General features: G+C 42.8%; 9 protein-coding genes across 9 annotated transcripts; 3 read left to right on the top strand and 6 right to left on the bottom strand.

Moving 5' to 3' along the window:
* The first annotated feature begins 38 nt into the window (after positions 1–38).
* Positions 39–6,770, top strand: LOC135339340 (uncharacterized). Its single transcript, XM_064535408.1, has 12 exons — positions 39–398; positions 652–789; positions 957–1,064; positions 1,570–1,713; positions 2,002–2,096; positions 2,588–2,682; positions 2,939–4,219; positions 4,472–5,184; positions 5,401–5,523; positions 5,605–5,740; positions 5,977–6,073; positions 6,412–6,770. Exons 1-12 carry the CDS (start codon positions 150–152, stop codon positions 6,587–6,589), a joined length of 3,357 nt encoding a protein of 1,118 aa, XP_064391478.1. The 5' UTR covers positions 39–149; the 3' UTR covers positions 6,590–6,770.
* Positions 6,719–8,368, bottom strand: LOC135339353 (mitochondrial import inner membrane translocase subunit Tim22-like). The gene is made up of 4 exons (XM_064535424.1): positions 7,879–8,368; positions 7,495–7,673; positions 7,201–7,273; positions 6,719–6,927 (listed from the first exon to the last, which is right to left on the bottom strand). Exons 1-4 carry the CDS (start codon positions 8,114–8,116, stop codon positions 6,848–6,850), a joined length of 570 nt encoding a protein of 189 aa, XP_064391494.1. The 5' UTR covers positions 8,117–8,368; the 3' UTR covers positions 6,719–6,847.
* A 145-nt stretch (positions 8,369–8,513) lies between these two features.
* On the top strand, positions 8,514–12,162 carry LOC135339347 (phagosome assembly factor 1-like). The gene is made up of 14 exons (XM_064535417.1): positions 8,514–8,833; positions 8,945–9,027; positions 9,089–9,172; positions 9,234–9,277; positions 9,379–9,458; positions 9,716–9,908; positions 10,035–10,147; positions 10,367–10,443; positions 10,581–10,637; positions 10,718–10,801; positions 10,903–10,985; positions 11,172–11,227; positions 11,483–11,655; positions 11,881–12,162. Exons 1-14 carry the CDS (start codon positions 8,770–8,772, stop codon positions 11,932–11,934), a joined length of 1,245 nt encoding a protein of 414 aa, XP_064391487.1. The 5' UTR covers positions 8,514–8,769; the 3' UTR covers positions 11,935–12,162.
* Positions 12,118–13,345, bottom strand: LOC135339352 (NADH-ubiquinone oxidoreductase subunit 8-like). The gene is made up of 5 exons (XM_064535423.1): positions 13,190–13,345; positions 13,050–13,109; positions 12,896–12,985; positions 12,542–12,843; positions 12,118–12,342 (listed from the first exon to the last, which is right to left on the bottom strand). Exons 1-5 carry the CDS (start codon positions 13,221–13,223, stop codon positions 12,211–12,213), a joined length of 618 nt encoding a protein of 205 aa, XP_064391493.1. The 5' UTR covers positions 13,224–13,345; the 3' UTR covers positions 12,118–12,210.
* Positions 13,346–13,364: 19 nt separating this feature from the next.
* On the top strand, positions 13,365–14,552 carry LOC135339354 (dCTP pyrophosphatase 1-like). Its single transcript, XM_064535425.1, has 5 exons — positions 13,365–13,570; positions 13,633–13,711; positions 13,807–13,838; positions 14,016–14,050; positions 14,204–14,552. Exons 1-5 carry the CDS (start codon positions 13,476–13,478, stop codon positions 14,422–14,424), a joined length of 462 nt encoding a protein of 153 aa, XP_064391495.1. The 5' UTR covers positions 13,365–13,475; the 3' UTR covers positions 14,425–14,552.
* Positions 14,533–16,799, bottom strand: LOC135339350 (uncharacterized). The gene is made up of 5 exons (XM_064535421.1): positions 16,647–16,799; positions 16,389–16,550; positions 15,934–16,170; positions 15,420–15,479; positions 14,533–15,081 (listed from the first exon to the last, which is right to left on the bottom strand). The coding sequence occupies exons 1-5, from the start codon at positions 16,651–16,653 to the stop codon at positions 14,639–14,641; spliced, it is 909 nt and encodes a 302-aa protein (XP_064391491.1). The 5' UTR covers positions 16,654–16,799; the 3' UTR covers positions 14,533–14,638.
* On the bottom strand, positions 16,799–18,226 carry LOC135339351 (uncharacterized). The gene is made up of 5 exons (XM_064535422.1): positions 18,085–18,226; positions 17,850–17,990; positions 17,534–17,776; positions 17,376–17,435; positions 16,799–17,283 (listed from the first exon to the last, which is right to left on the bottom strand). Exons 1-5 carry the CDS (start codon positions 18,089–18,091, stop codon positions 16,838–16,840), a joined length of 897 nt encoding a protein of 298 aa, XP_064391492.1. The 5' UTR covers positions 18,092–18,226; the 3' UTR covers positions 16,799–16,837.
* Positions 18,227–18,375: 149 nt separating this feature from the next.
* On the bottom strand, positions 18,376–19,950 carry LOC135339355 (selenoprotein M-like). Its single transcript, XM_064535426.1, has 4 exons — positions 19,789–19,950; positions 19,631–19,701; positions 19,476–19,554; positions 18,376–18,653 (listed from the first exon to the last, which is right to left on the bottom strand). The coding sequence occupies exons 1-4, from the start codon at positions 19,867–19,869 to the stop codon at positions 18,519–18,521; spliced, it is 366 nt and encodes a 121-aa protein (XP_064391496.1). The 5' UTR covers positions 19,870–19,950; the 3' UTR covers positions 18,376–18,518.
* On the bottom strand, positions 19,939–25,020 carry LOC135339341 (pre-mRNA-splicing factor CWC22 homolog). Its single transcript, XM_064535409.1, has 13 exons — positions 24,930–25,020; positions 24,753–24,857; positions 24,223–24,582; positions 23,675–23,908; positions 23,255–23,398; positions 22,882–23,031; positions 22,246–22,348; positions 22,101–22,163; positions 21,806–22,038; positions 21,604–21,741; positions 21,256–21,476; positions 20,983–21,084; positions 19,939–20,753 (listed from the first exon to the last, which is right to left on the bottom strand). The coding sequence occupies exons 1-13, from the start codon at positions 24,930–24,932 to the stop codon at positions 20,048–20,050; spliced, it is 2,562 nt and encodes an 853-aa protein (XP_064391479.1). The 5' UTR covers positions 24,933–25,020; the 3' UTR covers positions 19,939–20,047.
* Positions 25,021–25,130: the final 110 nt, after the last annotated feature.

Here is a 25,130-nt window from a genome sequence, read left to right on the forward strand (position 1 = left end):
CATACAGTACAAGGGTTAGAGTTCAGAAACAGAGTTCAACAATCACATGAAATTTTAGGGGGTGGGGCTAGTCACTAACATTGGCCATTGCTAGTTAAGTTAGCTAGTTGTCCTGTTTGTTGAAGGATTTCTACTCATCTTTGCAAGCTATGGACTTCAAACAAAAGCTTAAAGACAGTGTGAGGTCAGATGCCTCCAAAGGTCAGAGTAGTAAGGAGAAAGAGGCTCAGGAAGATGACTATATCTATGCACCAGTAAACACTACTACTACTGAGCACCCACTACCCCACCATCAAGATAGGACACTGTTTGTGGTGGACCTGTCCAGACTAAAGGCTGAGAGGGACACTCTGGAGAATGCACTGGTCATTTATAGGCCCGAGAAAGAGTTCAAGAAGGTGCTATCATGTGATCTGATTGTTTCTCTATTGTTGCCTCATTTGCACTAGGGAATTGTCTGATTGCTAATAAACTACAATACTGTGCACACACACATCCTCGGTACAAGCTACGATATTAACTCTATTTCTGAAATTAAGTTCTAAATGTACTCCGCAATTTACCACCCCCCACACGCACACACATCACCCACCCACCCACACACACACACACACACACACCACCCACCCACACACACACACACACATACAGCCTCAGTACGAGCAGAGATGCTCTCAGCTGGTGGGATTGTCTCTGTGCACTATGAACTTCACTGGCAAGTATCCCGAGTTCCTGAGACTCAAGGGCACAGGGTACGCAGTGCGAGGCCTGGGGGAACATTACGTAATGGTAAGTGTGTATAGGTTGTTATTGCTCTGTGTGTGTAAGTGATTCCCTTGACAACACTGAAAGTATTAGAAGAATGATTGTTTATTTTTCTTGTCATAATTATCACGCTAAATTGAATATTAATTGTATTGCTTGTAGCTATAGTGATGTGCCCCCCCCCCTCGCAGGGCTTGTCCAGTCGTATAGAGGAGCCCCCTGCCTATTGTGTCAACTACCTCAAGAACATTCACGATATGTTCCGGTTCTACTACCACACCCCCAGTGTTGTCTACAAGGTGGGTGGGCCGTTGATATGGTGTCTATGATTATGGATTCCTGTGTGTAATTTAATCAAAATCCTAGTTGTAATAATTGGAAATTATGGCCCGTTTCAAATTTGAGATTTGGGCATACTACCGTATAGCGTGTAATTTTCGTGGGGCAAAATATTCGTGGTTTTCGTGGTTGGAGGTCTGACCACGAATATTTTACCCACGAATGAAGCGACCTTGCCTACCTTTACCTGCAGTGCAAGCAGCAACCACGAAAATATTACCCACGAAATATCTCAATATTGCTGAACCACGAATATTTTGTCCCCCGAAATTTACCCGCTATACGGTATCTGAACGAGCTCCTTCTAAGCCTTCATAAAAAAAATCACTGAATTTGGACCATCAGAACTCTAGTTACAGAGAAAATTACAAATGCTCTCTCACAGACAAGTACAAAGTATTGTGCATAGAGCTGTTACCATGTTACTATATCATTGTAAGTAGTATGTGTTGGTGCCCCTCATAGGCAGCCAAGGATGATTGGGATAAGTTCAAGGAGATGATGTCATCACGTATAAATGGTATCCTGGAATACGTACTGAGGGACCAGCACTCTGTCCCTGCCATGCTCAATCCCCTACCCTATATCAAGACCAATCCAAACAAGAAGGTGAGGGGAGGAGGTAATTAACTTGAGAGCTTATTTTGTCCCTTCGAGCTTTTAAAAGTAATTTGTACCGTGCTCCGATTGTTAGTGTATGCTCCAACATTTGCTTACTGTACGAACTAATATTATAGTTTACTAGCTGTCCTTAAAAGTCGATTAATGACATACTTTACTGTAGCAATATTATTGTTCAATCTGCCAATCGCATTATTACGTGTGTTTTGTACTACATACATTCATAGTAATCGTATGCGTACACTATGCTGCTGTGTATGCTCTTGTTCTCCTCAGAAATCGTCTCGTAACTTTCTCCTGGCATCACGTATCCTGAAGGCATGTCAACACCACACCTCCATCGTGGGGGGTGCTCTCACACACAATCAGGGGTGAGGGGGTGAGGGGGTGAGGGGTGAGGGGGGTTGATAAAAGGGTGCGAGGGGTACTGTGGCATCAACGTAACCAATTTAGTAATCCAGTGGAGACTGAAAATGCTAGCAGTACTGGGTTGTGTACCAGTGCATGTATAACTTTAAAAGTATTAGTAGTGTAGAAATCAAATGGGGTTTGATTGTAGAGGTATTTGGTGTCAGTATATGTAACATCTAAAGGCTTGATCCTTGAAGCAATAGAGTGATTTCAGTTGTATGTTTTGAACTACACACCTTATTAGAGACAGCGTAAGTCAACCACTACAAGTACAGTGTACACAGTGGGACCACATGATAGCCTCTGTACACACTGGAAACCAATTAGAGCACTTCACGTATATATAGCATTTCTGTTTTAAATCAAGTGCATGTAAGATGAAAAGGCTTGTGCTCCTGCATAGGTTGATATTGTGCCCCCTGCATAGGTTGATATTGTACCCCCTGCATAGGTTGTTCATGAGTCAGTTCAGCCCTGAAGTGACAGAGAAACTGCTGCTCATCGGAGGAGGAGCAGTCTCACTGGATCACATGTCCGTACTGGGAGGTGGGTCCACTGGAACCTAGTGTAGACTGTAGACACACATGTCCGTACTGGGAGGTGGGGTCTACCATGCAACCTAGTGTAGCATGTTCGTACTGGGAGGTGGGGTCTACCAAGTGAAAATTTATTTTGGATTGTCAAATTTTTGAAAAAGATAATATTAATTCTGTAGCCAGCCATTAGGTACTTGATTGCTTCCATCAATATTTGTATTCCGTGTCAGTACAGTGTACCACTATACACACCCCTCCCCCTGCAGACAACATTGCCCCGGGCAAGGTGTGGGTACTGGAGGTGTTCCTGACGGGAGAGGAAGAGTCACTCACTCGAGACACGCTCAAGGACCACTCCGGCCTCAGGACAGCGTACTCGTCTCTAGATAGAGCTGCTCAGACCACACTCACACAGATGCAGGTATCCGCAACCTCCCCTTTGAGAACGAAAGGTCAATGGCGACGACAGACAAACAATTCCACGGCTGGAGGTGTTTCGTACACTGATGGAGGGTTTCAGAGCACACCACGATCAGGGAAACCCCCTCCACTACAAGCATCATCAAGTACCCCAATAGCTGTCGTAGGAGATCACAACAAAATGAAGTCTACTAGCCGTTCTGAAGACGCCATTGTTATTAGTCCAAATATGAGCACGGTGTTTTTCGATAAACCTCCACCTTCACCTGAGGTAAAACACAGACTTTCAAGCAGCTCTTCAACTAAGCAAGATATGGACGAATCGGAATATGTGGATGCAGTGGAAACGATGGAAAGCACTGTAGATGTGAGCCAAGGAGCAAGTGGCAATCCATCGTCCTCGGCCCAAGCCATCCCAATTAAAAGGGAAGATTCTGACGCTGTTTTCGAGGATGCCAGGCCAGGTAGTGTGAGCAGTGAAGTGTACGCAACACCGTCCCCTTCACCTCCTCGTGAGCCAAAGACGCAAGATGGAGGCACTAAAGAGAAAGACGACGACAACACTCTCACTCGTGATCAAAAGCAAGAAAACAATCCTGCCACTCTGACAAACGAAGAACTGTCCAAGTTAATCAACACACCCGTTTTTCTCGATTCCAGCGAACAAGAAGCAAGTATAACAGCTGTTCAGAGCGCTAACAGGGCGTCTATGATCAATCCCCTACCCCCTTCTTGGAAGTTCAGGACCACACCTGATTCTGACTGCGATGACGACTTTGTTGACAGTGAAACTCTGGATAAAATGCTTAATGCTGCAGGGGCCAAGGAAGCCAATGGTGGCAATGATTTTGTGGATGGCTCTGACGTTCGAGTGATGGCTCAAAACTCTCGTCCAGAGAAAGGTGACCTCAAACATCCACCACCTCTACCCCCTCGGAATCTACCCAATGCACGATCACGCCCACGCCCCCCACAAGGGGGATCCCCTGTTGCCCCACCCCCTCTACCCCCGCGTAACTACACACTGGCAAGAGACGCAGAGCAGCCAAAGCAGCCCGATGATCTATCACTTCGCCGTTCGATTTACGACACGTTGAGCAGAGATGCTTCATCAGACATGATCACAGGTACGTACATTCACATGTAGACAAAGAGATAAAGGATTTTTATGCACGTACATATATGATGAGTATACGTATTAATTATGGTATTATTATAGATATATAATTGTAATTTTAGTACATTACGAAAGATTCTTTCTCTCTATTCTAAAGCCTACGCTATTGTAAACACATTTTACATGTATACTGTAGCTATATTATATACTAGCTACTCAGGATTTGGCACCAAACACATGTCCTCACATCCCCTCCTCGCAGACACTGGAGAATTAGCCAATGAGATTGAAGACGAGGAGTCCACCCCCATCCCAGTCATAACCCCGGACCCTGACGCAGAGGGGGCTCTGGTACCTGACTCAAGTGACACTCCAGAGCTACAAGAAGAGCAGCCATTGGAGCAAACTGACCAATCGAATGAAGGAACAATAGATCAAAGTACGGATATTTATTCTGACTCACCAAAACTGAGGAATCGGAAGGCAATCATATCCGGAGATCAAAATGGAGAGGATGTGATTTTCCATGAAGCTTCGGCTAACGATGATTCTCCTGTGACATCAAAAACTGTATCAATGGTATCAACAGAGAGTCAAATTGATCAGAGTATTGATCAAAATGAGGTTAGTATTGATCAGAGTGAGTCAAGTATGAATCAAGCGTCTCAAAGCTTGTACCTGGAGAGTTTATATGAATACATACCTGACGGAACGGTTACACCTCCTGGAGAAGCTAGTTTTATTGCTCCGGAATCTCTCGTAAATGGTCTCCCTCTCAAATTTCAACAGCTCAGAGATAAAATGAGAGCAGCTCCTACACTGCCACCACGAAATGCAATCACCAAGCCTACAAGGTTAAAGGACAGCGAGGACGAGCTGAGTGATCCTGATGAATCTAGTGACGAAGATGATATTGGAGCTTTGAAGGGTAGGGGAAACTGGATCCCCCCTACCACTCTTAAGAGGCCGCCATCCGTGAGTTGGCTTGTTGCCTTTGTGTTGTATTTACTTCACAAATTCGCTTTTTAAATTTCCACATTGTATTTACTTCTTTAACAGAGCTTTTTAGGGTTGCCTAGATACAGTAATCGTGCATGCATTGTGTGTGTACTTGTCAACTCGACAATGTAGAGTACTGTACAATATAATCTGTATCAACTGATCCTTGTATTGACCCCGTCCCTCTCTCAGTCGAATGATAAAGATCCGTACCTTGTGAAGAGGTGTCTGTATGTCCAGCAGTACATGGGCACAGAGGTGATGTTACTAGGCAGTGAGAACCTGCACAGGAACCACAGTGTCCTCAACTTACTGGTGAGTAGACAGTAGACAGTTTCACTTACCAGCATCTGTATATCATTCCTTTACCCCCCCCCCCCACACACACACACACAGTGGCGCTCGCTGCTCCCTCAGCTGATGGAGTTGGACAATGCCTTGAGGAGAGATGCCCCTGGACCACCACCACGATCTGAGGTCCGTCCCTCCAGCTCTGTCGTCACTTACAGCAGTCTGGACCGCAGCTGTGAAGGTACTGTAGCCATAGCAATACGTGTACACATGGACTGTTAGTAATTTGGTTTTTCTGAACGCTTGGAAAGAGCACTGTGCTATACTGAGCCATAAGGATTATTTACAGCATAATTATTGTATGCCGTATAGGACATAACCTGTGCAGTATACAAGTAGCTCGTGTGCAGTGGTGCATACAACATCTTGTACATACAACTACTAATGACGCCCCCCCCCCCCCCCCACTCTCTACAGCTGTCCCTCACACAACTGCCTACCACTTCCGCCATGCCCTGAGACGGATACATCACGAGTACAACAAGGACCCGTCCCTCATGCAAGTTAGCCTCAGGTGAGCTAGCGGGGAAATTGTATATATAACACGTACTCCTTTGATTAGTATGGCTTGTCGTCCGTTCGTTGTATGAAGTACAGAGAGTATCCACCATTGAAGAATGCTACGTATGATTATAAGTGGAAATTAACCCTTTAATACGGACATTGGGGGAACAAAGTTTTGGCCATTATAATTATATACGGAGGCCTTTGTTGAAGGGTTGTTTTGTACACATGTATACTGTGTACACTGTTCATTTGGGACCTGGCCTTTATCATCACAGTTGGCTTTTCTTCAGTGGTGGACATTAAGAAGGGTCCCCGTGTCATTCTCTTTGTCTTTGTTTCCTCCAGCAAGGAGCATCTACGAGTGCTGAGTCAGCATGTGCACGAACGGGAGGTCTACCTACAGCCGAGTCGTATGGGGCACCTGGACGTATTAGCCATGCACGGGCAGGTAGAGAAATACGCTAAGACTAAAACATCTTTGAGACAGCAACCCACTGGCGGACCTAAGATCATGTTTGTGTGAACTATGTCTGTACAATTATAATAATTCTTATAGCCTTATAATTCTTATAGCAAAATTTATTTTATCTTTTTCTCTCATTTGTATTTTCACATATGACAGTCTTTGTTAGCAGGTGTTGTTTTAACTCAATTAATTTGTGAGCAATAAAATTTTGAACAAAACAAGTTTGAATATTGAATAACACTGTACTGCCTACCAACATCTAAATATACACTTAAACAAAATTGCTGATAAAAAGATGTGTATGATCATATATAGCTATCTTCTCATAAAATAGTCTATAGCTGCAGAGAAAGCAGCAAACCCAGCGCATCCAAATGCAGCTGCCTGAACTCCAGCTGCAGGTAAGGGAACGGAGGGTTAACACAAGAATGTAAAGCAATAGTTACGAAAGCTCAATTAATAGCTGCAGGAGACATACGGTAATTATAACGGTAATTAGGAACGATGAAAAGCAGGTCATGACAAGAAAATGTTTTGTTGTATAGACAATTCATGATTCGTTACACCTGCCTAACAAAACACTGTATATACATAGTTAAAATGGTTGAACAGGGTTCCGCTATAAGAGCATGCTTTCACAGATGACACACCCCCACGGTAACGCTCACCTCTGAGTCCTAGCACACCTCCAGTGGCACAGCCGGCCATCACACTGGAGGACATGCCACCTTTACCTCGGTACTGTGGGATAAAGGACGACAGGAAAATGTGAGTGAGCAAATGTTCTTATCTATGTACAATGTACCGACTGTGTACCATCAAGAGTAAGAGTACATGAGTACATCCTGGTACAATGCATTTTGACTAGAAAGCAATCAGTTTTATCAAAATTCTTTGGAAAACTACATGTATACGTACTGAAATACCAATTTAGAATAGTATTATTGATTTGTTTGTCTCACTGTTTCGAGGAGACACTCTGATCCAGCAAACATGAAGCCGACTATTGCAAAGTTCTTGGCATACGATCGTGATCGTTGGCCCATGTCTCGGAGTGTTTCCCGTGTGGTCATCTTCTCATGCGTGATGGGAGAGTCCAGTCCGGCCATAAATAAACCAAATGCCCCACCCAGAGCACCTCCTATAGAGATACATAATAACACACATCAATACAGACACCACATAAGTGATTTCCAATACAAATGAAGAAAGTTACACACAATTAAATCAGGTCCAGTGATTAGCCTGGGGAAGAAAGAAAGGAGGTAATAAAGGACAGGAGGGATGGGGAAAGAGTTATTGATATCTCGTAAATAAAATACTAAACAAACTAACACAGTTCCCACCAACTACAAAGCTCATGATGGACTTGAATGTGCATCCATCCATCACTCTCTGGATCTGTAGCTCCTGCTCAGTCTTGGGTTTGGCAGCGTACTCTAGCCACTTGTACGGCTGCAATGGACCTCTTATAAGTTGGCCCGTCCGTATGTGATCTATCATATGCGGCAGAGTGATCCTCTCGCCATTGCTGCCTGGAGGAGGAGAAGGCGCTGTTCCTCTAGTACTTGTATCTGAGTCCATCTTGAAAATGTACTCCACGTGGTTTCAGCTTTAACCCCATGGTTGTCGAATATTATTTTCGTGACGTCACAATATTTGGAAAAGAAGCTGAGGGAAGATGGGTCTTACAAGAACAGCGTATAACTTGATCTTCAGGCGAAGCTCATCGTTCATGTTAACAATGGTGGTCGGTGCTGTGGTATTTGAGAGGTGGTATGACTTTGGAGCAGATGCAATTTGGGAGAACATGAACAAAGGGGTAAGACCATAGTTTTTTTATATGCAATGCCATGTTATCATTTCTGTTGGTCTTTGTACACTACTATCACTGTACACTACTATAACTGTGTTTATTTTCTCCTACAGAAACTGTGGAAGGACATCCGCCATAAGTACGAGGTTGAAGATGCCAATGACGAGTAGAACAGAACACAAGTATATCATTATACGCATCGATCTAGGCTCAAGTCTTTAATTCTTTAATTATTATAAATGCTAGCTCAACGAACAGAACACTTATTTATGTTGAACCTGATATTGTGTGCAATGGGAATGTCAATAGCTAGTAACCCTTCTGTCGTTGAATTGAATTTCTTGATTGTGATGCAATGTCAAACAAATGTCAGATTTAAATATGAACTCTAGTTAATTTAATATAGCTACGCTTCTTCGCTATGCTGGACCTTGAGGTGATACCAGAGAGGGCCCTTGTGGGAGATCAATGGGAGTTTGTCCTAGGTGAGGGCATGTGAAAGTAGTGTACCTTGATCTCATTTTGTACACACACGTACAAAATGTGGCTTGAAGAATGTATTTATTATTATAAGTATGTGTATACTGGACACACAGGCATGCCACTCGCTCAGGCTATAGAGATCCTCAAGAAGCAATGTCTCACAGTCAAAAGAGTGCATCTTAATTACAACAATCAGGTAGGACACGAGATTTTATACCGTTAATTAGTTGACATAAGTGCACTCTGCTGAGCCTCAGATTCCCCTGGACGTGGATATCGTATTGGACCTGACCAACGATGGGGTTAAACTCATATTTGACCCCAAAGCACAGAGACTAAAGGTACGGCATGTGCATATATTATACATATATTGTATGTACACTGTACGTATAAATTGCTCAGATAATTGAAATTTATGATGTGAAGAAAGTCAAGCTAAAGTACTGGTAAGTGTGGTCAGCTATAACCATGCATGTAATGCTTTACCAGTTCACTGTGTGTACATACATTCATCTTATTTACTGTCCTCCGACAATGATTTCCATAGCAACAAAGTCTTCAACTCTCCTCAAGTGAGTCCAACGGTTGAGAAGATTCACGACTCATTTGGGCCCACCCTACCAGGACGTAAGTCTACCTAGCTCCCTACATCATGTTAGCAAATCTTCATTGCCTATAATTATATGTAAGACACTAGCTACTAAAAATAATGAAAGCACCGCGGATGCTGAAACATAAAGCTATTGCTAATAATTATGATATGATGGCTATTAGCTACTGTTACAACATAGGTATTTTTGGTATTCGAACCTTACTTTGCATCAAATATTGAAAACGTATGAGATAATGCTTGTGTAAGTAGAGTGATGTTTCTCTTGCTGTAGAGGTAGACACCAAGGAGCAGCTCTATCTACTGCTGTTTCGTGGGATACTGTTTGCATTCCCAGTGTGGAGTGGCAGTGAGCTAGTACCAGGGCTGTCGACGCAGAGTCCTGATCTCTCAGAGCTGAGTACTCAAAGATCCTTCATTCTCTCACGAGTTTGCATCTTCAGTGGAAATGACTCCAAGGAAGCAAGGTGTGCGGTAGAGCTGTTTGTATGTACTGTTTTAAATTTGCAACGTATATCCGCCTTACCCTATTTGTTGGCGTATTTCTTTGATTTAGATTGCTTGAGATTATTTTGCGACATTGTACCACTTAGGGCTCCTAGGCTGCCACTGGAGTGTTTCCATGGCAACTGCTACTGTGACAGTGTGGCGTTGTTGAGAGTGGGAGGAGCTGTGACTGGGCTCAGTCTCAAACTCATTGCTGATGGTAGGTCAACCACACACTCTTGAGTTATGGCTATGGTGATACATAGTAGGATATCTTTGATAGCCTGAGCCAGAACACTTGGTTTGATTCTAATGACTATATAACTAATAACTTAGTAACCTTCATATTTACTGGTGTCATACAGATTTTGTACGTAATGGTACTTACATGCATCTCAGTTTATGTTTCATTTTTGACTCTGATATTGATATTTTGCAGACTCTCATCACTCCAAGCTTGGAGATAGCAGACCCAGAGTGTTGGAGAGAACAGTTCAGTTTGGGGACACACCACAGGTAGTGTTGGTTCAGTGCTACGTATTTACAGCTTCAATAATTGTATGTGTATACATGTATGATTGTTACAACCAGTACGTTTGTAACATAAACATTTTTCTTTCATTGATGTGACGATTGTTTGTTCTGTGTTGCAGGATATAGCGAGTGCTCTTGGTGCGCCCAGTCAGCATTTCTACAAGGCAGAAGACAAGGTACTTTACCCCCCACACCCACACACACAGCGTTCACACACACACCCACACACACCTCACACCCACGCACGCCCTGACAGATGAGAATCCACTCTCCCTCTCCCCACAAGCTACCGATGGCTAGCTCTTCAGACTACTTCTTTAACTACTTCACTCTTGGACTGGTGAGTGTGCAGGGGAAACCTGTCTATATACACAAAAGGGTCTTCTTGCTAGATTGTGATCACGATGATCACATGACTTGTGTTCTCCCTTCGTCTCACAGGATGTACTGTTTGATGCTGTCAGTAACAGAGCCAAGAAGTTTGTGATGCACTCGAATGTGCCAGGACACTATAACTTCAACATGTGAGTACCTATACATTACCTATAATGAATGCTTGTGCAAGTAACATCGTGTGTGGGCCTATTCTGATAGCTAACTCGGAATGCTCATATCTTGAGTTAGGATTGTACATATTCACAATTACCTGCATTTTGTAGCCCTTTGAACTACCTAATAGTAAAGTCTGTCATATTATTGTGTGTCTGTAGGTACTATCGTTGCGATTATGTGCTCACGTTTCCAATTGGTGAAGACATCTCTGGAGGTACGTTAGTGCACCAGAAGAGAGCACAGTTCAAATATATAATGAGCTGATATTATGCCTAAACCTAGTACAGAGCGTAATGAAACCACTTTACATGTATAATTATGATTGTACTTGTACACTGATAGTCTATACTCATCGTTACTCATCAGTCATACCAGCTATTATTTATATGCCGCTAATTATCCAATACCCCCCTCCTCCCTCCCTCCCTCCCTCCCCCCCTCCGTCCCCCCTCCCTCCCTCCCCTCCCAGACTCTCAGCCCAGTCAGCTGACAGTCACACCCTCTACCAAGTGGAGTGAAGTGCAGGACTACCTCACCACTCCCACTGACAAACCGGTGGTCCTCAATAGATCCTCATCCACCAACTCTGTGAATCCCTTCGGCAGTACCTACTGCTACGGATTCCAAAACTTTATCTTTGAGGTATAGTACCACCTCCAAAACTCACATACAGTAAATATGTGCTTGAAATTCCAATATTAATTACATAACACTTTTATACAGTATAAGCTATAGATCGATATACTGTAGCTTCTAGAAAAACTGTCTAACAATATTGTATGAACCTTGATTACAAGTAATTGTGTCTCCCTACACAATGAAATTCATTTGCTTATATAGTTACAGATCTGTTCTCTCTTTGTACAGGTGATGAGGAACCAACACATTCCCTCCGTCACTGTCTACAGCCCCCCACCATAACCCCCCCCCCCACCAAGATACCTCCCTAGCAACTGACTGTGCCAGTGTAGAGTTAGAGGCATTTCAAAAGTTATAAACTAGCTATTTATATTATAGATTAACACAATTCAAAATGTATTGTATCGTGTTCACCATAGCATAGGCCATCCATCATCATGTGTGTGCATTTGTACATAACATAAATTCATATTCAATATTAATTAATACACAAGTTCTACAAACTGTCAAGACATGACCACATACGATTGTACATAAATTAAGGAACACAATACTGAGCTATCGATACAGAAAGTCTGCCTGAATGTTTGCGGCTAGTTCTTTCTCCCACTTGTCTCCATTGTCCAACAGCTTCTCCTTATTGTAGAGCAGCTCCTGATGGGTCTCAGTGGAGAACTCAAAGTTGGGGCCCTGCAGAAAGCATCAATTACATCATAGGCATCTTTTGTAACATACGTACACTGTTACAATACCTATACGTACATGCATAGTAAAGCGAAGGCAGGTGTCCCTGTTCATGCAAAATGAGTAAAGCCTTCTATCTTAAATAAAGCAGACAGCAATATAATTATACATACTATTATACATACATCTACACAATCTTGTATACCTCCACAATAGCGTCTACAGGACACGCCTCCTGACAAAACCCGCAGTAGATACACTTGGTCATATCGATATCGTATCTTGTTGTTCTCCGACTCCCATCTGCTCTTGTTTCAGCCTCAATAGTGATGGCCTGTGCTGGACACACTGCCTCACACAGCTTGCAAGCAATACAGCGCTCCTCTCCGTTCGGGTATCGCCTCAGGGCATGCTCACCACGGAAACGAGGACTAAGAGGTCCCTTCTCAAACGGGTAGTTGAGAGTGACTGGCTCACGGAAGAATGCACTGAGTGTGATGGCCAGACCTGTGTGTGTGTGGTGTGTGCATGTGCGAGGGGTGTGGGGGGAGGGGTTTACCTCGGAAGAGTTCGGTAAAGAAAAGAGTTGTTGCATTTCTGTCCATCACTGACTTAGCGTCCATGTCAATGTTATCATTTGTCACATACTCTGCAAGTGTGGATACCGAGTTATAGTATGTCAAGGATATCTCCTGGCTACACATGTTACTTACTATACTCGTGGGCCCATCTTGCTTGGACAGCAGGCAGCAGAGCCTTCTGGATATGGTGGGCTACAAATAGAAAATCAAAACAATAATTATTATGAAACTGTTTTGTACCGTAACCACTAGATCTACGTGCTAGAACATACCTTGAGAGGCTGAAATGAGTGCTCTGAGGGCCATTATATTACAAAGATGTACGGATAGCTAAGTTGGGTTCTACGGTATAGTTAAATGTTGAGAAAGAGCCGCAGAGCTGAGGCTGTTTTCGAGGCTATTAAAATCTGAACTTTGTGTGATCTTTTCAAAAGGTCAAAGTTCAAAGAAATTTTTTGTCCCTGCTTTATATTTTCAAGATGTCAAAGGGTTAATAAAACCACGTGGCTGGAGTGAGACAACAGCTAGAAGCTACCCAGCTAGTTAACTATAAATACAATGTCTTCGGAAGATCAAGCAGCTGAAGGGACCTCTGTGTCTGCTGAAGCATCCAAGCCTTTTGTTTTCAGTTCCAAACTTTCACTGGAAGATGTGTAAGAAAAGAATTCATCCGAGTACAATATTTTCATCATTAATTTTTTTTTATAATTTTCAGGCGATCCATCCAAGCAAAGTTTGCTGCTGAGAGGAACTGGGAGCAATACCACACTCCGAGGAACTTGCTTCTAGCTATGGTGAGTGCACAAAGGGTTAATCCCTGAATACTTGAACTCTTCCTATGATATTATTATGTACTAGTGATGCGTGTATACATCTGTCTTGCATACAGGTGGGGGAAGTTGGAGAGCTCTCGGAGCTATTGTAAGTTTGTCCTCGCTCCTTTGTACCAACTGTATGTGTTAGCTGCAGGTTCGCTATTTTGGTACTATACTGCACTGAATAATACCTTAACGCAGGAGTGCTTGACGTTATCTTACATTACCTCTACTGCCATACATACACCAATTGATTATGATCCCATTTTAATTGTTTTTGCAGTCAGTGGAGAGGAGAAGTGGGAGAAGGACTACCAAGTAAGAATAATATTATGAAACAAAGAATAGCAATGTTTCTTGTTTGATTTATAAATGTTACTGCTTGCTGCGTTGTGCTACATTGAACTACACTATTAATGCATTGTACAGACTTATTCACAGTGTCCCCCCCCCCCTCCCCCCCGTGTACAGAATGGCTAGATAGTGACAAGGAGCATTTGGGACAAGAGCTGAGTGATGTTCTCATCTACCTGATCAGACTGGCCGAACGTTGCCATATTGATCTACCCTCAGCTGTCTTGAAGAAATTTGAACTAAATGCACAGAAATATCCTGTTGACAAAGCATATGGAAGAAGTCTTAAGTACTCAGAATATCGAACAGACTCAAAGCAAACAAGTAAAGAAGACTGATCGAAGTGTTATCCAAGTCACATGACTTAGCATGAACAAACTTATTCTCTTTTCATGATAGTACCATTTTATTTCAAATACAAGGCCTCATGCATAAAATTATAATAATAATTATAACGTGAAATTTGTTCAACTTCCTCTACATGATTACATCAAATTAAAGTGCATGACAGCGTTCAATTGAAAAAAAAATCAGTCTGCATTGAATAAAAGATTAGGGATTCATTTGATCGTCCATACGCTTAATACAGCTCCAGGAAATACATACAAACAGGCCAGTGGAGGCATACAGCAAATACTGAAAAGTACTGAAGATGGCACTAGTCACGTACACATACGAATCACAACAGTTTGGTGCAGGCGACGAGGACGCAGAGCAACTATCAGGTTTGGGCTCAACAAAAGTGGTGTATGTTCCAAGAATGAGAACAATGAAATTGATAACCGCCACAATGTAGAATATAGTCTCTATGGCACATATGCACTCGCCACACGAACTCGTCTCTTTCGTGGAGAAGTAATTCCTGTTTCTGATACAGGTCATGATCGAGGGGGCTCCCCTCAATATCACCGTGACAGCCAGCATGACACCACCACCAATCAGGTAGATGATAATGGTGTTGGTACGAAAGGGACAGTTTCTGATACCGACAGCACCTACAAGGAGAGAGAGACTGTGTTATAGAGTGTATAGAAGACCAGCAAAAAATTACAGCCAGTTATTTTTCCTATATGTACATGCATGACTGGTTGTTGTCAATATGCTATATGCTATAAATAATATTCATGCACTCCTGATAATAATATTATATATACAGACTATTGGAAGTAGCGCTAGGAATGATGTTGAGAGTATAGTGATTGAGGTAGCTCTGTGGAATGTGATGTCTTTAATGGGGCACTTCAACCACAAACATAACATACAGTCTACACCCACATAGCTACTGTATAACCACAGTATACACCCACATAGCTCTAACCCAAACATGACTTACCCACAGTGATCATGGCTATAGGCAGTGCAATGTACACCAGTGCCAGTATCACTCCAATGCCTGGACAGAGGAAGAGGGTACAATATTCAATCGAGAGTGTATGCATACAATACAAAAGTGTGTTTATGAACAGTCAGCGAATGTTTTCAACACTGTATGGAAGTTAGTATATAGTCAGACACATTGATGAGACAGTCTAGGCCTCTATTTCCCTCAGTACTGTTAAGGTCCAAAATCAACTGCTAAACACACACAACCAGCAATCAAACACTCATAATAATGATATAACAATGTTAATTGAAAATCTCCAGGGAATGACAATGTAATAATCGAAACTTCTCAACAATTAAACGTGGGAGATTCTGTAACAGCACTCTAATACCCAGAGATGGATGCATGTGTCAGCAACCACAGGCTTTCTTTATCAAGTAGTGATCCAAGAATGACCTCCAAGAATTCAGCTAAGTTATGGCCTCTCAACAGACACCATGCACACACTGATACATGTACTTACACCACAGCCATCCACTGATGCATTGAAGTAATCTCTTCTTCTCAATGATTAACTGGGCCGACCTCACAGCACTGCGACCAAACTGAGCCTCCACATCTAACTCTGGGTCCTGCTGCTCACTCTTGGGCTCAATGTACTTGCGCAGGTGATGGGCTATACTGTAGCTGATGTAACGCTCAACAAGCTCCTCTCTTCGAGAAGGTTCGGTTTGTGTGGGGGCAGATCTGCGTCTCTGACCTATAGGGTGATATATTATATATTGAAATATGTTTTACTAGCAGTCAAAAGTAGACTCGTTTTATAAATTAACTTGTTTTGTATCTTACAAGTATCATCATAGGTATCACGTATCATTCTGTACACTTAAAACTTATGTACACCTCTAGTACTCATGTAGGGTGATAGCTTACAGAGAGTATCATTAGCTAACTACTTTTTATTTACTAGCTATTTACCAGCTGGGGTTGTGGTGGGGGTGTGTGTTTCATTGTAGTGTGATGGTAGTGGTTGGTTTCCCTCCGCTGCTGCAACGTGGGCTAGAGGTGGGGCGGTCGGCTTTAGAGAGCCCTCTGGGGCCGAAGGTACCACATCATCATACGAGGGGGGAGCACCGAACTCTGAGTGGGGAGTGGAATACTATGCTTCATCTACACATCGTAGTTAGATAGCATGACTTTATATCTATTACATAAGTACACATCAAGAGACTTCACCTGCCATTGTATTAGCTCTTGAATAAGTCAATCCAGGTGTACTAGTAAAGGGTAGTGATCCACGTCACATACACATGCACAATGAATGACTTCTCTCTGATCTTCTATCAATGAAAAATTCCCCCAACCGCATCAACTTGTCAGTTACACAATTAACGATCTTTACCTATTTATCACAACAATAACACAATTTATGCACCAACCTTGTTTTTCATACTTCTAATACAGCACAGAACTAAACACAAGTACAAACTAGTCAACACATACAAAATGTACTGAGAAATGGTAAAAGTGGCACTAGAAACATACACAAATGCATCACAACAGTTAGGAGCTAGTAATGGAAAATCAGAACATGTAGGCGGCGGTTTACCCTCCGTGAAAATGGTGTACGTTCCAAGAAAAAGTACGATGAGATTGACAAATAGAAACAGATAAAAGAGAGCTTCAATGGAACATATTCCCTTTGCAGAGCGAGTGGAGTCTCGAGACATGCACCAGTTTCTAGCTCGCATACAACTGAGTAGTGAAGGGGCTATACGCAGGAGGACCATTAGGCCCAAGAGTATCCCTCCACCTATCAGATACACGATGATGGTGTCACCTCTGAATGGGCACTCTCCAATACCAATCACTCCTGAGAAGAATGAATTATAATCAACACTGGGTTACGTGCTAAGTTATGATAAGTAATACACTAAAGACTTCAATGCTATGATCTAAACTCACCGAAAACGACCATTAGGACTGGTAGAGCAATATACACAGGAATGAGCATAACTCCAAAACCTGCACAGTACAAAAAATCAATTAATGACGTACCGGTATTGTATGACAAATATATTACATGTACGTTTGGCAAGTACATCGTGTGATTCTTCACTTACACCAAAGCCAGCCATTAATGCATTGCATCCTCTTCTTCTTAGCAATGGCCATCTGAGCAGTCCGTACTGCATTTCGACCAAACTGTGCCTCCACATCGAGCTCAGGGTCTTGCTCCTCGTGTTTGGGTATGATGTACTTTCTTAGGTTGTTGGCCACACTGTACGACACATAACTATTGACAAACTTATCAATAGTGGTCTTCTGAGCTCTGCGTCCCAATGGTGTCTGCTCATGTCTCTCTTCTGTAGGGGTGTTAAAATCCCTGCTTTTAGAGTATCGCTCATTTAGAGAAAACTCTTCGTATCAAGTTCTTACCAGTTACTGTAGGACTGCCTCCTCCATCAAGCTGCTCGTAAGGTGTTCCAAAGTCTCGTGGTGGGGCACTAGGTTGGTAGGTGTCTATACTGGCCACAAAGCCTGGCAGCTCCTCATCGTAGGGTGGGGGGGCTATGTGCTCTGTGGGTGGTACCGGGTGAAGGAACAGAACAATGATTTAGACATAATATCCTATGCATTCTCTAGACTCTATAGCAAAGTTGTAGATACTTACCAGCCATCCTATAGTATTAAAGGCCTAGGCACTAGATTTAGAGATCACAGCATGCAGAGGAATGTTGACAAAGTTGGATGGGCAACGCCTCTATTTACAAAACTGCTAATTCAGCACAATAGTAGTGTGACGTTATCACACGACATTTTACAATTCCGTATTGAATCTATACAACAAAGGCCAAATAATGTATTGGCCGCCCTCAATTAACAACATTTTGTACATCATCTGTCATAGTATTATATATGTACCCGACATTACACCTATTTTACCAATTCTCATGTAACAATGCTGAATGCACAAATGGCAGCTATACAATCATCCGCATCTGCTCTTGGCTACTTGCCATTATGAGCAGATACATCAAGACTAGCATACAAAAATGAATTACAGCAAAAAAATAACAATTGAGCTCATGTCTAAGAGAGAGTTTATTAGAGTTCCTCACGATCATCAAAAGATTCGTTGTTCTCCTCAGCTTCAGCCTCTTCAGGAAGTTTTTTAACAATACCATGAGAGGCTAGTAAAGCCATTATCTCATCCTCAGACATCTTCATAACAGACACACGCTACACAGGGAGGGAGGCACGTGCACATGAAAGACACTACACACACATCATTTCATTACATGCATTCTGAAATGCAAACTGTCTTTAAAGGTGACATATTTTCACAGGTACAGGGTTTTGCAGAATCTTTGAAATAGAGGGTGTAGAGCGTTCCTTATATGAATATCTAATCTTTACACATTGTGGTGTCATAAACACATTGTGGTGAAATGCCAAGTCTGATTGGGAAGCAAAATTCAAAAACAAAATGGCTTTTTCTTGTGAAAAAAGCTGACCAAGGCATTATTTGGGATATAAGATGGAGAATAGTGCATCAGACAGAGCTGCTTGGACTGTCTTATCAAAGTGTTGCTGAGAATCTTCAAGTTGATCCATCAACTGTTTGTAGAATAGTGCATTGTTGACATGCTGACTAAGATCTCCAACTTTATGGTTGACCACAGATAACCTTATAAGGAACGCTCAACGCAAAACGCTTTTTTGTGGATATTGCAAAGATTCTGCAAAACCCTGTAGATTTGTCTGCAAATTTACTCATTTTGTTGGTATTAAATTCCGGTCAAGATGTGAAGTTAATAGCGTTTCTAATTACTTATGGTTTTAATGAGATTCATTGCATTTTCCAATTATCTGCGAGTATATAGAAATAGCAGAAATTAATACCCGCGAAAATATGTCACCTTAAGATATGCGAACTAGACAAAATAGTTGGGAGACATTGAAGTCACTTCTGCGAAAAATCTTCAACATTAATTTTGTATACTGCAAATTATTCGGCCACATGCAAACCAGAGAGTAATATCACATAAGGTAGAAACATACCTCCACCTCCTCATTTTCTGCATCCAGTAGTATCATGACTGGATCAGCCCCCCCTACGTACTTGAGCTCCACATCCGGGCTGAAAGGAAGTCAAGGAAACACACTATAAGTCTATATAGACACGTTTAGCTAAGATTCTTTATTATAAAGGATACTAGTCTGGAAGGATCTCATTAATGAATCGCTTCACTTTAGGAAGCGAGTTCAGTCGTCATCCACTGCAGCTCTGTAATAAAAAGGATAGAATGATAAACAACTACTAGCTGCCACGGTTGTGGATTGCATACTGACTAGCCGTGTATATAGAACGTGCCTCTAGCCTGGCCCGGGTTATCACACCAGCGCCCACGGATAGAGTTACACAGAGAGCCAGAAACAGTACAGCAGTCTTCATGATTGTTCACCTCACAATAGTCACTCACATGTGAGACAATGAAACCACACCCACCATAAATCTACAGTCTAGTGATGCAAATCAACATCAGAAATCAAAATGGTAGCATCAATAGTTGTTTGAAAGAAATTCAGTGCAATGTAGCTAATTAAGAGTTTACAGTCATGCATAGATAGAGTTATCTCCTGTTCCTGTCATCTCTATCCCTTCTCTCACGACGCTCCCTCACAGGACTCTCATCACGTCTCGGCTCACTTCTCTGCTTTCTTTGCGATCGAGATCTCTCTTCACTACCATCTCTTCTATTTCGTTGCCTCCCAGAGCTATCACCTCTTTTCTTTCTTTGCTGCCTCTCATCACTTTCACTGCGATTTCTTGGCTGCCTCTCAGCACTTCCACTCCGCTTTCTTTGTTGCCTCTCAGCACTTCCACTTTGCTTTCTTTGTTGCCTCTCAGCACTTCCACTTCGCTTTCTTTGTTGCCTCTCAGCACTTCCACTTCGCTTTCTTTGTTGCCTGTCATCACTTCCACTTCGCTTTTTTTGTTGCCTGTCAGCACTTCCACTTCGCTTTCTTTGTTGCCTCTCTGAAACTCGTTTCTTCTTTTGCTTCCTCTCAACCACCTCCTCAGAGCTGGAGGAGTCACGTCTGGAGCGATGCTTATGGCCACTTTTTCGACCACGATGCTTGTGCTTGTGCCTGTGCTTGTGCTTATGCTTGGATCGTCTCTTGACCTCTTCTTCAGATGAGCTTGTTTCTTCACTGGATACTTCTTCACTGGAGTCTTCCTCATCCTCACTGCTGTCTGTGTCTGACGAGCTCACATCTTGCTTCTGCTCCATGATCATCTTCTGGGCAGCTTTGAGATGTTCTCGAAGTTCGTCACTAAGGGGGAGTGCGTGTGTGTGTGTGTGTGTGTGTGTGTGTGTGTGTGTGTGTGTGTGTGTGCATAGATCGAATAGTAATACTAGCAGGTTATAAATCTAGGGTATTTTTTAGTACATGTAGCTTGAGCTATTTGGACAGGATCTCATGTACTTGTACATACGTGCAGAATCTCTGTATACAAAGGTTGCACTGACATAATGCACATGTAAGAGTTGTCTTGACTCACGTTAGTCCTCCCAGTCCGATGGAGGTAAAGAAATTGATTGCGAATCGAGTATTCTTAGGGTTGTCACGAGGAAGGAGGCCCTCAAACGCTACAGCCAACAGTCTGTGTGTGTGTGGGTGGGTGTGTGTGTGTGCACAGTAGGTCACCGTTATTATAGTACGACACAGCACTCTTTAACATAATTATACACTGCTAACTTTTCCACAAAAACACACTAGCTGTACACATCCAGAGTGCTGAAAAGCTACATGTACAAAAGTGGTATTGACTTACGGATCTGTGAGCCTCTTATTGAGTCTCTCCATTCCCATGTCTGCTGCCAACTCTTGAAACATTATCTTGACAAAGATTCGACTGGAGGAGGTGGTCTCATCCTCGTTGAGATGGACACACGAGAGGGCAGTCCAGGGGAGGGCGTCCGAATAGAAGAGGTCAGAAAAGAGTTTGGCAGTGTTTCGAAGTTTGTTTGTCTCCAGTCGGTGCACTGTAGCATACTGTGTGTGTGTGTGTGTGTGGGGGGGGGGGGGGGTTAACAACTGTGGGCTATAAGATTTAAGAATTGAAATACATGTAGCCACGACTTAGAAACGTCTGTGCACATCACTGACGTATGTACAGTACCTGTTGCTGGAATGCTTCATTAAAGACCTCCACCCACCCCTGCCCCAGTAGACACAGTCTCCGGCCAATGTGTCCATAGAAGGGCAAGTAAGACCTCTCCTGACTGCAACACTCAAGCACCATGTGGGCTATCTCACCCTGCAAGAGTTAAAAAGGAGATAGTCTTATCTACTCTTGACACTGTACATGCAGTACTACTGACCTCTGACCCCTCTTTGAGGTTCTTAACAAGCTTGTGCACGCATTCTTCGTGGCCGGCACTAGACATTATCGTTAGATATATGTTTCTACGTATTATGAGAAGCTTGGCCTCAGTCATGTCTTCTATTTCCATCTTTGTTTCCTCCTCTTCCTCTTCCTCCTCTTCACTTGATTCGTCACCCGATGATCCTGATCCACTGTCGTCAGAGCCTGATCCGCCACCACCCAGAATCTCTACACAGAAGGAACGTTATACTCTTAGTGAAATTGTACTAACTGTCAGAGTTCTTACGTACCTCCTTTGATGACTTTGTATTTCTCTTCGTTTATGATAAATTCAGGGTCAGGGTGGAACACATCTGCATGGAAGAAAAGTTACACGCAATAAATCCTCAGCACTAATTAACAAAGTATAACAAAATACGAAGGAAGTGTACTGACTCAGTTCAACGAGTCCATCAAATTCGTCAGTGAGTGAGAGGAGGTGAGTGATTTGGTCGTCCTCTTCCACCAGATCCAGACCCTCTATCACTGCCGGGTGGTCCTGCACACATGTAGGGGGAGGGGTACAATGTATCATTAATGGTTTGGGGACTCTTTCAACTGCCCATAACTTGAATTCCGTGTATTAATTTCAATGATTTAACAATTTTCTGAAAGCTTAGAAAGAGACCTTTAAAATGGTATCATCAAAGTTTATATTTGAGCGATAAAATTATTTGCCAATTTGGCCACACCATGGATAATAAATAGCCCATGGTCCAAGGCCGAAAAATGACAAATTAGGGCCCTTACAAAAATTTGGATTGAAACACATCATTTGAAAGGTCTCTTTCTAAGCTTTCAGAAAATCATAACATTTTTGTAATTGGATCAATGATACTCAAGTTATGGCTGTTGAAAGATGTTCAACTGCAACTTTTTAGCATGTATATCTACATGATACTGTACACAATCTTGAGTTTTGTACGTATTTATGCAGCCTCTAGGCTGAATCCTACAAGGTATTAATACTTGCAATTCATGCAAGCAGTGCTTTTGCAATTTACATGTACACAATACAAGCAGATGTTGTACCTTGAACTTGTCCTTCCTTATAGCAAACAACACCTCAATCATGTATTGTATACGGGATGAGATCTTTCCCGAGTGCAGCACAGCTCGGAGCGTCTCAAACATGGCGTGGGCACCTCGAGGACTTACGTCTGTGAGTTTCAGACCACACTCCTGTACACACACACAGACAGGGAAGTGACAGGAGTGTACTGTGACTGATATACAGTACAACACATGAAACTTACAGTACTTGCAAGCCAATACACATGCAAGTACATAGTGAACCGTTTGAGTACAAAACAATCCCATTAACAACGGCCAAAACCTTATTCCCACCAAAGGTGTCCGACAAACTTTCATCAATTTACTTCACTGTACCATCCCTCACACATACCTTGATGAACCCGACGGCGACCTCTACACTGTCGTCAGTGGGCTCCTCCATGAGTAGAGTGAGCATCTCTAGAGCTGCTATCTCGTGCAGAACCTGCTGGTTGACCAGGTGGGCCAGGAACTTGACAGCTGTCATGCAAATGTTCTGTACGGAGCAAAATGACTGAATCAAACAATACGTACGTAATACTGTACACGTCAATCTAACAGTACAGAATTTAATTTACTTGGCTATGCAAAATTCTAACAAAGCGCAGTATAAACGTTAAGTGCACTGAATTATGGCTAATAGAGTAGATAGACTCTGCATGTACATGTACATGTATAAGCATCATACGGCACACTTGATCACTAGCTGTTTTTAACAAAAGAGGAGTAATAAGTATACTTCATACAATTTACTTCTTGTGTATAACTGTACCTTGTCATTTCTCTTGAAGCCTCTTCTGAACTGAAGGATGAGCCTCTTACAGATGAGCTCGCCAGTCTGAGGGAACTTGGTGTTGATGACCGACACGAGGGCCGAGTACACATGTGAGAACATGGGGGAGGCAGTCTGGGCCTGGATGATGGACCGGGACAATAGACCACGCCCTCTCACCACATTCTCCTCAAATAGCTCGGGTACTATTTTGTTGATGTTGGAGACATTCACCTGCATTGAGAGAATAACTAACTTCATCTACGAGTTGGAACAACAATTATTTTGAATAAGTGGATTTAGTGATTGGCCACCTGTGTACACTGTAACGAGGTGTACACACACGACATGTAATATCATACAGCACTTAACAACTCTAGGTACTAAATCTATTTCATGTACCAAGCTAGCCTCCTTCACAAGGCCTCAACTAGCCTCGATCCCAGGCCGCTCTTCCTCGAAGAGCGGCCTGGGATCGAGGCTAGTACCAAGCAAGATTCTTCCTTAGTCTATATAAGGCTGCACTACTGTACATCATTGTCATGTACCTTGTTGATCAGTCCATTGATGGATTTTTTGAGGGCTTCCCACGATATCCTCTGGTACGCAACACTGCTTTTGTCGCTGATGTTCTTCTGCATCATTCGTAGCTTTGCAGGAGGTATATACGCACCACCTGTCCGTGTCATGAGGGGATCTGGCTCCTCCCTCTTGCGCTTTGGACTCGGCTCTTCTGATTCACTCGATTCTGGAGGACTGGGAGATCGTGGGGGCGTGTGCCGACGATGGCGACGTGAGGGTGGTGATGGTGTGTACCTCCGTCGTCGCTTGTGGAGGTGTGGGGAGTGTGTGTGTGAAGAGTGGGCGTCATCATCTGAGTGTGAGGGTTTCCGTTGACTGGAGACAACCTGCACATTAGGGAAATGAACGTAAAAAAATTTTTTTCTTTCATGTAGAACAAAGTACAACAAAGTAATAATAATGGTTTGAGTTGATAATGATTTGAAGAGTTAGAAATACAAAGAAAATACACTATCAGACTACAACACACACACAGGGTCAGACGTGTACATTATACCTGCGTGACAGTACTCTTCATTTTAGGTCGATGTCTTCCATCATCATTGGAGTCTATGTCACTACACTCGCCACTGGAGAGAGAACCTAATCTACCATGGGCTGCCTGGAGGATTTCAGAGTGTACGTATATGGAAGCACAAGCTAACACACACACACAGTGCAGTATAATCCTCACCATAATATAATAGAAGAGCAGAGCAGGCTGGCCACAGCGATGGTAGTCTTCTTCTTATTAATGCACACCCCACGTTGATCTGCACAAACCGTAGCCTCGATTCAAGGCCGATTAAATCGGCCTGGAATCGAGGCTACACAAACCGCGATTAATAATCGTCGCCGCCTTCGAGTACAAACACTACTACAACCATGTCAAAAT

This window comes from Halichondria panicea, chromosome 8 (genome assembly GCF_963675165.1).
Source record: "Halichondria panicea chromosome 8, odHalPani1.1, whole genome shotgun sequence".
Lineage (NCBI taxonomy): Eukaryota > Metazoa > Porifera > Demospongiae > Suberitida > Halichondriidae > Halichondria > Halichondria panicea.

Coding starts and splice junctions, on each gene's coding strand:
- LOC135339354 (XM_064535425.1), top strand. CDS start 13,476: ATGTCTTCGGAAGATCAAGCAGCTGAAGGGACCTCTGTGTCTGCTGAA. Junction 13,712..13,806: donor GGAACTTGCTTCTAGCTATG/GTGAGTGCACAA, acceptor TCTTGCATACAG/GTGGGGGAAGTTGGAGAGCT. Junction 14,051..14,203: donor AGTGGGAGAAGGACTACCAA/GTAAGAATAATA, acceptor CCCCGTGTACAG/AATGGCTAGATAGTGACAAG.
- LOC135339351 (XM_064535422.1), bottom strand. Junction 17,777..17,849: donor AGGCAGTCCTACAGTAACTG/GTAAGAACTTGA, acceptor ACACCCCTACAG/AAGAGAGACATGAGCAGACA. Junction 17,284..17,375: donor AGTCCTAATGGTCGTTTTCG/GTGAGTTTAGAT, acceptor CATTCTTCTCAG/GAGTGATTGGTATTGGAGAG.
- LOC135339350 (XM_064535421.1), bottom strand. Junction 15,480..15,933: donor CATCAGTGGATGGCTGTGGT/GTAAGTACATGT, acceptor TCCTCTGTCCAG/GCATTGGAGTGATACTGGCA. Junction 15,082..15,419: donor TATAGCCATGATCACTGTGG/GTAAGTCATGTT, acceptor CTCTCCTTGTAG/GTGCTGTCGGTATCAGAAAC.
- LOC135339352 (XM_064535423.1), bottom strand. CDS start 13,223: ATGGCCCTCAGAGCACTCATTTCAGCCTCTCAAG. Junction 13,110..13,189: donor ACTCATTTCAGCCTCTCAAG/GTATGTTCTAGC, acceptor TTCTATTTGTAG/CCCACCATATCCAGAAGGCT. Junction 12,844..12,895: donor CTTTACCGAACTCTTCCGAG/GTAAACCCCTCC, acceptor ACACACACACAG/GTCTGGCCATCACACTCAGT.
- LOC135339340 (XM_064535408.1), top strand. CDS start 150: ATGGACTTCAAACAAAAGCTTAAAGACAGTGTGAGGTCAGATGCCTCC. Junction 2,683..2,938: donor TCACATGTCCGTACTGGGAG/GTGGGTCCACTG, acceptor CTCCCCCTGCAG/ACAACATTGCCCCGGGCAAG. Junction 5,185..5,400: donor CTCTTAAGAGGCCGCCATCC/GTGAGTTGGCTT, acceptor TCCCTCTCTCAG/TCGAATGATAAAGATCCGTA.
- LOC135339353 (XM_064535424.1), bottom strand. CDS start 8,116: ATGGACTCAGATACAAGTACTAGAGGAACAGCGCCTTCTCCTCCTCCA. Junction 7,674..7,878: donor CATCATGAGCTTTGTAGTTG/GTGGGAACTGTG, acceptor GTATCTCTATAG/GAGGTGCTCTGGGTGGGGCA. Junction 6,928..7,200: donor AGGTGTGCTAGGACTCAGAG/GTGAGCGTTACC, acceptor CCTTACCTGCAG/CTGGAGTTCAGGCAGCTGCA.
- LOC135339347 (XM_064535417.1), top strand. CDS start 8,770: ATGCTGGACCTTGAGGTGATACCAGAGAGGGCCCTTGTGGGAGATCAA. Junction 8,834..8,944: donor TCAATGGGAGTTTGTCCTAG/GTGAGGGCATGT, acceptor CTGGACACACAG/GCATGCCACTCGCTCAGGCT. Junction 10,638..10,717: donor TCTACAAGGCAGAAGACAAG/GTACTTTACCCC, acceptor ACGCCCTGACAG/ATGAGAATCCACTCTCCCTC.
- LOC135339341 (XM_064535409.1), bottom strand. Junction 22,039..22,100: donor ATACAAAGTCATCAAAGGAG/GTACGTAAGAAC, acceptor CCTTCTGTGTAG/AGATTCTGGGTGGTGGCGGA. Junction 21,742..21,805: donor ACCTCAAAGAGGGGTCAGAG/GTCAGTAGTACT, acceptor TAACTCTTGCAG/GGTGAGATAGCCCACATGGT.